This window comes from Pipistrellus hanaki, assembly GCF_964339955.1.
Source record: "Pipistrellus hanaki genome assembly, chromosome: 5".
Taxonomy (NCBI): domain Eukaryota; kingdom Metazoa; phylum Chordata; class Mammalia; order Chiroptera; family Vespertilionidae; genus Pipistrellus; species Pipistrellus hanaki.
In genome coordinates this window covers 47,535,503-47,548,896 of record NC_140507.1, presented here as the reverse complement: position 1 = coordinate 47,548,896, position 13,394 = coordinate 47,535,503, and the positions used below count along the sequence as shown (strand labels likewise).

At 45.6% G+C, this 13,394-nt stretch overlaps 1 protein-coding gene across 6 annotated transcripts in view; it reads left to right on the top strand.

The window, feature by feature from the left end:
- The window catches only part of ZNF827 (zinc finger protein 827), a 162,361-nt gene that overhangs the window by 102,063 nt on the left and 46,904 nt on the right, over positions 1-13,394 (top strand). For all 6 annotated transcript variants that reach the window (XM_084884282.1, XM_084884283.1, XM_084884284.1 and 3 more), the window contains exon 8: positions 2,459-2,562. In XM_084884282.1, coding sequence (XP_084740408.1) covers positions 2,459-2,562 — 104 coding nt within the window. The remainder of the gene's footprint in view (positions 1-2,458; positions 2,563-13,394) is intronic.

Below are 13,394 nucleotides of genomic sequence, written 5' to 3'. Positions count from 1 at the left end.
TATGGAAGACTCCACATTTCAGACCAAACAGTTCCCCATGGGCTCCCCTGGACTCTCCGATGTCAAGGTAACTGCCACAGCCAGCATGACAGTAACAGGCAGGCTCACTGCCTGCTCTTCACCCTGTGCCCAGGCCCAGCCTGTGGTGTGTCCATGTGAACGGTCCCTGTCGCCTCCTGTGGAAGCTTCAGAACTAGGGAGGTGGGACTGAGAAATCTTACACTCTGGGTTTGACCAACAATCCTCCAACGTCTCTACATCTTCACCAGTAAAAGTGCTCTGACTCTCAACAGTTTTCTTCATGAAATATTGAAGCTTTACTTCGTCCCTCCAGTAGTCAGCTGACCCTTCCAAATCAGAGCAACCTTTTCTTCATTTATTTTATTCAAGGAAACGGCACATCTTGCCATTTTGTGAGGCATGTTTCATTTCTGCACTCCTTCAGGTAGGCAGAGGCAAATAACAAACAGCCCACATTTCTGGAGCATTTACTGTTTGCTGGGCACTGGGAAAAGCATGTTCCATGGAGGGTCTTGATGGGTCCTCACAGCTCCTCTGCGAGGTGGTTACTGTGATCCTGCCATTTTAGAAGCAAGATGTGCAGGCTCTGAGAGTTTAATATTTGTGCAGGGCCACACAGCTCTGAGTGGGGGAGCTGGAGTTCGAACCCAGAACTGCGTCCTCTCAAGCGCATGTTCTTAGTCTCCATGCTGCATGGCCTTTCCCTTTCAGTGTTTGTATTGTTTACAGGTTACGAGATGTTCGGCATAAAATGTTGTGTCTCCCCATTCCCCAGTGCTTGCTAGCCTACAGCCAGTTTGTTGTTAAGCCTATTAAATTGTCTTTGTGTAAGATATAACTAAAAAGAAGCATTGATCAGATGCTCAAACCTCAGAGGGAAGGTAGGGGAGGGTGGAGGTTGTGAGGGATATCAACCAAAGGACTTGTATGCATGTATATAAACATAACCAATGGACACAGACGCCAGGGGGGTGAGGGCATAAGCAGGAGGGGGGAGGCAATGGGGGGATAAGAACACATATGTAATACCTTAATCAATAAAGAAAGGGGGCGAGAAAGATAAAAATAACAAAACAAAAAATGTATGCAACACAACGCTGCATTAAACCTAGCCTAACTGTTCGGTAAAACTATATGTTTATTAATGTATGTTTTACTTTTTGAACATATTTATGTCTTTCATTTTATCTTACTGTCTCCTTTATAACATTTAATAATAGCAACCATAGCCTTGTGGCGTTTTTTAGAAAGCAGCACTTATCATGGAATCCTAGGTTTGTGTGCCCTCAGATCTTTTCTTTCCTGTGATCTGTGGGTTTGCAGGGGGCCTGATCCCTGCGGGCTGTTTGGCTTCTGGGATGGTACAGCCAATCGGAAGCCCTGATGGGAGATGGGGGTGGGGCTTAAGGAAGAGCTAGGGTGTTTCTCCGTCTTCTGCAGCAGCTGCGCCTTCCGTGTGGCCCCAGCTCCCATTTATGTCCTTTTGTCCCTATCGCCTCAGGGTGGTGGTGGCCGCCAGCTTTCCCTACCTCCGGCTGGCTTTGCTGCTCCCTATGCACTGCCCACCACCTGTGTACCCAGTTCCCTCGATGAAATGTTCCCTGTTATAAGTAGGTATTGCCAGTTCTTAGAAGCTGCTGGATACTCCAGCATTCTCGCATGTGATCACAATACTTCTTTACAGTTTATGTTGGAGGCACGGAAGATGGATGGTGTGAGCGGGCTTTGTGCTCACTGTGGCTGTAGTGTCAGTGGAAACCCTGGCTGGGTGTTTGTGTCCCTGGTTCCAGCCCCCGTACTGAGAATCACTCAAGTCAGGGCCTCAGTTTCATGGAAAATGAAGGCGCTCCCGGTATCCTTCTGGCAGCCCCATTAGCTGGCTTTAACTCCTTCCAAACCAAGACAATCCTAAGACGCCTCTCCGTATCTGCAGGGACCCTCGAGGTGTCTCCTTCAGTGAAACGGCCCCTGGCTCCAGCCATCTGCCCTGCTAAGGCACACTGTTGATCCCTAAGGGATCAGGTGCCAGCATGAGGGTGAGCCAGGGCAAACCTATCGCCACGCTGGGAAGAACCTCGGACAGGCCTTTCTGATTCTTCCTTTGAGCTTAACACACTCGCAGAACATATAACACAACTGTAAAATTCAGTGCTCATCTGTCCTGACTGCAGGCTTAACCATCTTTCAAATACAATATGTCATATATTTACCTGACATAAAAACTAGCAGCAGAATGCGCTCATGGGAGTTGTCTGATGTAATATACTTTCTCTGTTTTAAGCACAATCTTCTTAAGGTCTCTGAACACCATTTAAAAAAATACATTATCCAGTATTTGTGTGTGTGTGTGTGTGTGTGTGTGTGTTTGGGGCTGATGCTCTGGGTACCTTCAATAACTTTAATTTACTAAACTTCACTCCTCCTCCCCGACCCCCAGCCCTTTCTTTTCAGAAGATACATTTAGACAATCACCGTTCTCCTCCAATTCAAAAGACCTGCTGCCCAGCGACGCCGCGCTCCATGCGAGAATACCAGCGCCAGGTATGGAAACGCCGTTGGCTTTGCTTTTACTATTGATCGCTGAAAAATTACTTTTCTGAAACGTGTGAATTTTCAGAAGCTTTCGGTGAATGTGTTGATCCTCACATGTGTTATTCATATGAGGAAGCCGGGTTTTTAAAAAGAGGGAGGAACTCAATTTCAGCAGCCACAAAAGTTCATTAAAGGAAAATGCAGACGGTGAGAAAGCTCTCCGTCTGCTTCAGCGGCTCATTGTTGTTTACCTGCTGGTGTTTCGTTCGTGCAGCGACGTTCTTAATCTTTGAAATAGCGGAGTGTAACCTGAAAATAATTTGCTTTTCACGTTGCCAGTGTTTCAGGGAGACAGCCGGGAAGGTGGGGGGGGGGGGGGGGTGTGGCCCAGGCGGGACAGGTCAGGACCCCGTGGGGCGTGGGCCGCTGCAAAGACCGCTTCAGTTTCTGTGGAGACAACCTTGCCCCCAGATTTCACTCTTCTTAGACTGTCTGCTTATATCCATCTGACGCTCCTTTTTGCCATTTGAGCATCAGTACATAATTTCTTATCTACTCTTCCTCTTTCCTTTCCAGAGTAAAAAGAAAGATGTGTTTGTTGTCCCCTTATCAACAGCATGATCGTCCTCAGAGCTGGTGGGTGTCCTCGGAGGTATTATGAAATGAGGACATTTGAGAACCACTGCCCTGCAGCCTGTACTCCTTACTCACCCCACCCCCACCCCAACACCTGCTGTGGTTACCTTCCTCCTAGCCACAGGGAGAACCTCAGAAGCTCTCGGTGGCCTCCACACCCATTCCTTCATCCAGGAGAGCTGTGGGAGCCCATGGCTCAGTGCGTGTGCAGGGGGGTCTAGCAGCAGGGGTGTGGGCCGGGAACCCCTGCAAAAATAAGTCCAGGTGTCCTCCACACAGCCAAGGAGCTGGGTCACATCACAGATATCTGGAGATCTGAGTATTGTGCAATTCTGAAAGAGCTAAGCAGCATCTTAGAAACGTTGGCTTGGGCATCACAAGTCATCGGAAGGGGTGTCTAACAGACAGTTGGGAAAGGGCAGCTTTGTTGCCCTTCAGTCTTGTGACGACAGACCCATCTCTTCTCATCTGCAAAGAGTCCAGGCAACCCGCATGCTGTTTAGCTCCACAGGACTTTTCAGTCCAATCACCATAAATAACACACGTCCCCAAAAACACATTACCTGACACCCGGTTCCAGGGGTGGAAGGAAATTCCGCTTAGTTGATGTCTTCATTCTCAAACAGGGCTTTCGGAACTATTGTTTACTTCCCACAGTGTCCTTTTGAATAGCCATCTCCCTGGTCCCCAAATTATCGCCCTGCTGTTAAGTTGATGGATTGTGACTTTCTAATGTCAAAATAACTGCCTAGGAATTGCTGGTCGGAGTGCTGTTACCCATCCAGCCCGAGCCCGTGATGGATGTGCCGGCCCTGCATTGCGGTCTCGGTGTTGGGCTTGGTTGTATTTTAAGATGGGTTTACGGTCAGAGCGATATCAGCACATGTCTCACTGCGTACAGGCGGCGTTTCTGTCATTTGCTTGGAAGACTTCTATTACAAATGAGATAAACTTACACTTAAAAAGTTAACTTATTTTTGCCCTAACCGGTGTGGCTCAGTGGATAGAGCGTCGGCCTGCGGACTGAAGGGTCCCGGGTTCGATTCCAGTCAAGGGCATGTACCGTGGTTGTGGGCACATCCCCGGTGGGGGGCATGCAGGAGGCAGCTGATTGGTGTTTCTCTCTCATCGATGTTTCTAACTCTTCCTCTCCCTTCCTCTCTATAAAAAAATCAATAAATAATATTTTTTAAAAAGTTAACTTATTTTGAGGGGAAAGTCAGCACAGCGGGGATTTTAGAAACGTAAACGCACCATTCACCAGAGGGAGAGCCAACCTCTGTCCCTCAGAAAGCCTCTCTTCAGGCAGAGGAGAAGCCAAGTGATGTTTACATTATACCAAAACCCACAAGTGAACGGGGGCTTTTTACAAATAAGCCAGGAGGCCATGCTTGGCAAGTGGCGTTAAAATGAGAAAAGTTACAAATGATCAGGACAACCTGTGAGCACGCAGTTCCTGTAAGCTGAAGACATGTTTTGTAAGGAAAGCCTCAGTCATTTGAACCAATTGTGGAGAAGACCAATCTGAGTTAACAAATTATTGAAGCATGGAGACTTCCCAAGTAAACATTTCTTTTCAGCTTCGGGCAGTGATGGCTGGACATGATACCCCTGCTAAATAAATGCTCCCACTCCCTTATCCACAACTCGGAAACCCAAAAGCTCTCCCAACCACTACTTTTAAAATAAATTACTCGGTGATGGGAGCCTATTTATAGTCTGTAGATAATAGGCCAAGGGTAGAATTCATGCATTTTGTTGCAGAAATATCAACATTCAGTACTTGATTATAAAGGTCCACTGGAGTGTTGCAGAAAATATGCATTGTGCACCATATTATCGTCTTAAAATCAGGAAAAGTATGAATTCCAAAGTATATTAAGCCCAGGGGTCTGGGATACAGTGGGCCGACATTTACTCTAGTCCTCTGCTGAAATGCTATGCTGGGGACAAGGAGATTTGACGGTATTGCTGAGGATCTTATGTTCTGCGGTATAAGAGTCACGAATTCATACAGAAGTTTTTGAAAGACCAAGTGGGCAGCACATTGCTGAATCACTGGAGAAGACATGACAAGAGAGCAGAGTTCAGAGGGGATGCGGCGCTGGGGCAGCCTCAGTAATGAGGGCCTGGGTGAGAAGGAAAGGAGGGGCGGAGAGGCAGATGGGGAGACAGGGGTGGCTGACTGGGCTGGGAGGCTGGCTAGCTATGCCATGAGCAGGTGGAGTTAAGGAATGACAGTGACTGTGCAGAAATGAGGAGGCCAGGAAGGAGACAGCTGGCTTTAGTGACTAAGCAGAAAATAATTTGTGGTTAGTATAGCAACAAAGGCCCCAGAGTCCTTAGAACACTTCTGTTGGGTGCTTTCAACCGTGCCATTAAAATATTATTTCTATCCTTTATGTACCTTGCAAACTTCTTTCCACAGATATTCTGTAATAACAAAAGTGTAATATGCTAATTAGACTGGATGTCCTTCCAGAGGACCTTACGGGCAAAAATAGGGCTGAGGGGGAAGCCCGGGTCTCCGGTGCCAGAGGGAAGCTGGTGCCGGCAGCAGGGGGAAGGAAGGCCTGCTCTTGCATGAATTTTGTGCATCGGGCCTCTACTGCAAAGATAAATGTCAGTCCGGAGAATTACCTCAGGTTCCCAATTAGTAGAGACCATAAGTAATGAGATTCCATGGGCCTAGTTCCAATCTAAGAAATCCCTTGCAAATGCTGAGAACCCACAGCATTCATTCAACGGTAGAGATTGGTATACGTTTATATCCCTTCTATCCATGGGATGAAATTCTTCCCAAACTTTGGCGTGAGACCATGGGGCCGGGGCACTGTCCCTCACAGGAGGCTCACTTAAGGCCAGAGCGTGGAGAAGGAAGCAGCCACGTGAGGGATCGCTAAGCAGGGAGGGTGGGGAGGACCGTGGGCTGTGGAGACATCGAGAATAGCACAGTTAACTAGGCATGTGCCTTCGGCAGATGGTATCCGAGACACACAGCTGCCACCATGCCAGGGAAACAGAATCAACACAGAGCTGCACGGTGCCTTGGCCTCTGGTGTTGCCACTGTTTTTTCTAGAATGACTTTCCTGCGAACCAGAGAAGGCCAGACCTAAAGTCTTTACTTGCCATGAATGTCTTAGAGGTAATACCAGCGTCCTTAATAACACGGCGATTTAGAAGCTGCTGTCACCTGCCGGAGCGGCGTGGGGACGGAATACCCTTCAAGCTGTGAACAGATGCTGAGTGCCCCCTGGGTGGTGGTGCTGCTGGTGGTGATTTTGCAAAAGGAAGAGGAGAACTCTCTTGTTCTGGGGCAGAGAGAATCACAGGCCGTGTGTAGTTTTGTGCACTTGGTCTAATGCACAGTTGTCTCGCTCTGTGAAAGAACCATGCTAGTGAAGAAAGGTTCTGAGTTCGGGTGCTGGTCAGGGTGCGGAGGGTGGTGCTTCTGAGAGGGGAGCAGGAGCCCTGCCCCTGTAGCTGCCTGTGTCTGCTGCGAAGGGAAGAGTGTCTATCTCAGCACGGCTTTCAAACACTGTGACGTTTGAAGTCCCAGTCTGTTTGCTCTGCTTTAAGCCAAAACACAATAACACAACCCGTGCGGGTGTGAAGGGAAATGTGGGTCTCCGTGGAATTCTCTCACAGCATTCGGAGTCACTGGCGCTTCTGTTTGTTATTTCAGATGGGGCTCAGAGTGAGTGTAGAGTGTATCAACAATTAGAGGTGTAAATCCCGACTCCCATTATTTGCTAACTTCTTTTTAAAAGCCCTCTTTCCATTGTTGTTGTTTATAATATACAAGCAGAGAGCAAAGAACATGGGGAAATTTTTAGATCCCTTTAGGACCTGAGATGCCAAGCAGGATCTGATGTCAAATGAAAAAGCTGCTTTGGGCTGAAGCCTGTTTGGCTCAGTGGGTAGAGCGTCGGTCTGCGGTTTGATTCCGGTTCGATTCCGGCCAAGGGCATGTACATTTGGTTGCTGGCACATCCCCGGTAGGGGTTGCACAAGAGGCAGCTGATTGATGTTTCTCTCTCATCAACGTTTCTAGCTCTCTATCTTTCTCCCTTCCTCTCTGTAAAAAATCAATATAATATATTAAAAAAAAAAAAAAAAGAAAGAAAGAAAGAAAGAAAGAAAGAAAGAAAGGAAGAAAGAAAGAAAGAAAAAGCTGCTTTGGCATGGTCTGCCTGTTCCCAGGCCAATTCTTGATCCATTGTCCTCTCTCTATTTGCCCATCAATCTAATAGGAGCGGTACCATGTCCTACACTTTTCTGAAATCTAAATAAATGATGCCTGGAATTAGAGTGCCAGCTGCAACTAACCCAGCCTGCCATGCTACTGTCCAGATATGAATGACCTCTTTCAGACAGTGGCTTAAAAATGTGCCCATCACTTCTTTATATTAAGATTTCCCAACTCATCCCTCAAGGGAGACACATCCAAAGCTGCCCTGGATTACAGCAAGGCATTTTCTTCAATCCTTTTTCAAACATACCAGGTTCTTTTTTACATTCAGACTAAGTCACGGATAAACAATAGAACATCGGGTATTGTTGGCATGTATCATTTTGTAGCTTAAGCTCCTTTTTGATTAAACAAATTTATTCTGTACAGAGAGGGAAGCTAATAGTTATCAAGGACCTTCTAAATCACATGTGTCAAACACAAGGCCCGCGGGCCAAATCCAGTCCGCCAGGCCTTGCAATGTGGCCCGCACCGCGCTGTCATCACTGTACTCCGCTGTCAGTTTATGACATTGTCAGTTTATGACTGTTCAGTAAACCATTCGGCCCGCGATTTAGGCTGGATTTTAGATTTTGGCCCCTTCTCTGATTGAGTTCGACACCCCTATTCTAAATTGTCAGGCACAGGACCTATGCCATCTCATTTAATTCTGTAAACACCTCATTCTGACAGAAGTTATGCTCAATTTACAGATGACTAAATAGAGGTTCAGAGAGATTTAATAGTCTTTTCTAGCTTATTGCTATGTAATTGACATATAACATTGTATTAGTTCAAGGTACATAGTATAATTGGATGCTTATAGTGAAAAATGATTATCACAATAAGTTTAGTTTACATTCATCACCTAACATAGTTATAAATTTATTCTTGTGATGAGAACTTTTAAGATCTACTCTCTTAAGCAACTTTCTTTTTTAAAGAAATATTTTTATTGATTTGAGAAAGAGAAGAAGGGAGAGGAAGATAGAAACACCGGTGAGAGGCTGCCTTCTGCATGCCTCCTACTGGGGATTGAGCCCACAACCCTGGTATGTGCCCTGACCAGGAATTGAACCGGCAACCTTCTGGTGCACCAGCTGAGGCTCCAACCAACTGAGCCACAGCGGGCAGAGCTCTCTTAGCAACTTTCAAACATACATTACAGTATTGTGAACTTCAGTCACCATGCTGCACATCAGATTCCTATGACTTATTTTTCTTATGACCAGAAGTTTGTACCTTTTGCAGAGAGATTTCAGAGCTTGTTCAAACTCACAATGTGGGTGAGTGGCAGCATAGGAATTCAAACGCAGAACTGCACAGTTCATCTTCCCTCTTTCTGCCCTGTCATGGTGCCCACTAAGTCAGAGAATGCGTCACCAGCGGTAACCACATCTCCCCAGTGTTTGCCCACACATACCCACATTTGGCATTTGAACTATTACTGACGGATTGCCTTCTGCTCTGACTCCTGGTGACCCTATGATGAGTGATGTCCCCAATGTCATGTCCTCAACAGCCCTGCTCAGCTCCTGCAGACTCATGCCTACATCTTCGTTTATGGAGTGAGTCCATGTCATATTTGGTCGTCTCTTATCCTGCTGCCTTCTGTTTTCCCGGCATTATTGTCTTTTCCAAAGAACCCTGCCTTCTCATGATGTGCCCTAAATCGAACAGCTTCAGTGTTGCCTCCAGCGATGTTTCAGGGTTAATTTGCTGTAGGACCCTCTTGTTCGTCTTTCTGGTGGTTCAGGATATCCATAGAGCAATCCTCCAACACCGTATTTTAAACGAGTCCTTTTACCAGCCTTCTTCACTGTCCAACGTATGCCTCTATTCATAGGAATTGGGAACACAGGGGAATGCCTTTTTTTATATAGGAATCAAAAGTAGTCCTTGAAGGCATTTCAAAGAATTTACAAGATAAGAATGTATTATTTGTTTATTTATTTACTTATTGACTTTATATTTTTAGAGAGAGATCACTGAGCCAAACCAGTTTTGGCTATTTTTAGAGAGAGATCAGTCTGTTGTTCCACTTATTTATGCATTCATTGGTTGAATCTTGTATGTGCCCTGACCGGAGCTCAAACCCGCAACCTTGGTGTGTCAGGACCATGCTCTAGCCAACTGAGCTACCCAGCCAGGATTTGTACTATTTATTAATAACATTCTAATTCTGTTCTCTTCCATTTCTATTTTTCTTCCTGTAATACTTTGCTGTCGGTGATCATAGTCACTTGGAATGTTTCTTTCAGTTATGAAAGTTAAAGAAACTGTTTATGTTCTTTTCAGTAATCTTTAATGGATCATTTGGGCCATAGAAATAGCTTGATGAAACTGTCTAGAGACCTCCTGGTTAAATAAAACTTATTCCCGCTGAAGTGCGTGGTGATCTGATCAGCAGTGGCTCACAGGAAAAAGTTCTTTCCTGAGAGTCAGGAGAACCCACGCGTAGTCCTGGCCGGGTTTCCAGTAGAAAGAGAATGGGAGGTCTCTGACCTTCTTCCACATCCCCTCTTTCAAAAGCTCTGCCATCGGTGACATACTGTGACTACCTAGGTTCTTTTATTTTCTTTGTTCGGCCAAAACTATATGCTAGTGCAGGGGGAGATCCAAGTGGAGTCTAGGTGTGTTCCCCTGAATTTCTTCCACCCCCACCAAGACTTGGGGAAGGAACAAGGCACTGTAAGTGATGCTTGAAAGACCGGGTACTTGGAGTTGAGGGTAAGGCCAGGAAGGGGGTGCTGGACGTTCAGTTTCTTTATCTGGCTGCTTACATGCAAATTCACCAAGCTGTGTGCTGATGATGGTATTTCTGCATTTGGTAGGGCTGACTGGCTCATTCACAAACAGGTGGGTCTGTATGCCAAGCATTCACCTCCAGGCCATCGATAGCCAGTGCGCATTCACTTCAGAGACCACGGCAGTGCCAACGATGACAGAGGTCTTTCAATTATACAGTTTCCCATTTGCAGAACCATTTCCTTCGGCAGCACGAGCTCACTGTCCTGAACCAAAAGGCATGTAGGTTGATGTAGCTGATTCCTGTTGTGCTTCCAATTGAGGCAGGATTCTGCCTTGCGTATGACATTTTGTTGATATGCCTGCAGGAGGTGAACTCTAGTCTGTCAGGTGTTTACCAGAAGGAGAAGTTTTCATTGCTAAGGACCTTCACAGTCCACATAATATTATTTCAGACTGAAGATGGTGGGCTCACAGCTAGCCCCTTCTGGTCTTAGTGTAGGTGAGTTCCCAAGGAGCGCTACTGATGCCATTAACTCTGTAGAGAAAGGTCTCACATTAAGCGGTGTCAGCTCTGGGTCCAGTTTAGTTCTTGTGAAAAAGTGTAACTAACTGGGTGTCTGCAGACCAACAGTTGCAGGGGAAAGGCACATGCTTTGGTAAGGGCAGTAACCTATCCAATGGAGACATTTCTATCCAGTTTGGTTGCATCACCTGAGCTATCTATAGAAAACCACAAAGACTGGGAGGAAAACTGTGGTGTTGGCCAAACCTCTTTATCTCCACCCAGATAGCACAGGGGTAGAGTCATCGTGTTGAAGATAATCATCAACACTTTCATGTTTTTGCTTTGTGGGAAACATCCAAAAGGCCTTTTAAAAACCCAGCGTGAGGACTTTGTTTCTCAGATACGTGTTACCCACTGAGGCTGTGGTCACCTGGGGGTGGAGTAGGGGGGGAAATGCCTGGGAACTTCCTGGGACCGGAGAAGAGTTGCGTGTGCTCACATAAAATATTTTGCACAGCATTTACATGGCCTCCGTAAGGCCTGTGGTTGTGCCGTTACTTTTGCAGATTGCTGAGATAGATGCCTTGAGCATGACTAGTACTGTAATAGACCAAGCTCTCAAGTATGCAAAATGGATGGTGGAGAGTGTTTGAAAACCACAATGCAGTGAGCCTGGCCTCCGTTTGGGACTGGCTCCTTCCATCTACAAGGCCCTTTCCCTGTGTACACAATATGCTCTCCCATTCCTTTGCTATGAATTGCATGAGATTTCTTCTTCATGTTTATTCTTTTTCAAGACAGCAACTGCCCTCTGGCAACCAGGGGAGAGGGAAAAAGCCATTCCATTTGTAAACTAGACCATCTATTTTCATTCAAATACATCCATCCTATATTCCCACTCCAAGTCACACCACAGCCCTCCCTTGATGTGGCTATTGGAGTGACAGTCAGGAGCTGCAATTTTGGCCCTGTGGTCTGTTTCCTTTAGTACTTATCACTTATGTTTTCAATTTATCATCCAGAAAAGAAAGATGTTAACTAGAAGCGCTGAAGGAAGGGTAGTCTTTGCATTTGCTTAATGATATCAGGTTCACCACACCAGCCACTGGTCTGTTGAGACATCCCACACAGAGGTCTCTCAAGCTCTTTAAATTCAACAGGTCCCAAGCTAAATGGATCATGTCCTCCACCTCCCAACTGTCCCCATACCTTCCCTCCAAAATTCATTAATTAAATCCTCCTCTCCATCCTGTTTTTTTTCTATCTTGGTGGATAGCATCATCATCGGCACTCACCATGACAGACCATGAGGTTGGACACCATTTGTCTGGGTTCCCCCAAAAACAACTATGCTGTTTGTGGAACTAATGTTAAATGTTTTAAAGGAGAGATCGGATAAGACTTTGATTACAAAACATAGTTTAAAAAAATGGTTTTTAAATACAGATTAACATGGATCTGCCTATAAATACAAGGTGTGCAGTAAAGCCCTTTCGAAGTATTGCTGGTCTCACTACCATGCTGAAGCTCTCTTTTTAGAATTAAATGCTTTATCTTGACAGGAGAAAGATCACAGAGCTAGTGTGCTTGTGGTTTCCACCTTAAACACAGACCTAACTGACAACCGCCAGAGAAAGTCTAGGGCAGCTTTTCTGAGGGCAGATAGTAGGAGATGGAGATATAAGAAGCCTTTAGATGATTTGATGTGAAAATCCAATCCTGATTTTTCACATGTAATAATAGACTTCCCAAGCACAAAAAACTCTCATTAATCTTATATTAAAAAGCTGGAATTATTTCAAAAAGAACTTTTTCCAATCTGTGAGCCAATCACTCCATCAAATGAGCTTCTCTTTTAAAGTAAATTATTTTATTGAGGAATAGTGTTATATTTTGATCCCAATAAAGCAGAATTTCACATAGGGGTGTCTTGTAAGCACTATGGGAAACTGTGAGGCAGATTTGAATTCAGGTCTGACTGTCCTGAAATTCAGAAAGCCCACAAAATGGAAATAGTTCTTTTTCTTTCAAATTATTTACAAGTTGTACATGGCCTTTCCTCTTGCCTGGGAAACAAGTCCCACAAATTTTCCGCTACTTCTTCAGTTGTTTCTTATGCATGTTTCCACAGCTCTCAGGCTGTCCACCTTTAGTCTTACACCTTCCCCCGCCCCCACCTGTACAGGACATAGCAGGGCCAGGCCCTATGCACATGTGTCAAACACAAGGCCCGCGGGCCAAATCCAGCCCGCCAGGCCTTGCAATGTGGCCTGCACCGCGCTGTCATCACTGCACTCCGCTGTCAGTTTATGACATTGTCAGTTTATGACTGTTCAGTAAACCATTCGGCCAGCGATTTAGGCTGGATTTTAGATTTTGGCCCCTTCTCTGATTGAGTTCGACACACCTATGGCCTCGGAGATGCCCCCATACAGCCACGTCTGCAATCATCTCCTATATGTACTCCCAAATGTGTTTGCATTCTGTCTCATCCCAATCTTTTCCTTCCCTCCTTCTATTATGAGCCATTGTAAGGCTTACATGAGGCAAGACTTACATTAAATACTGTTAAGCATGTAACTAAGAAATGAGTTCTCTAAGTTATAGAGAAATACAATGCCCCATGTGGTTTTGGGAACTTGGACCCCAAAGCCCCATTCTAGGAATTGAATACAAATAGACTTGAGCAAGTCACACTAAGGTATGTGGACAAAGAT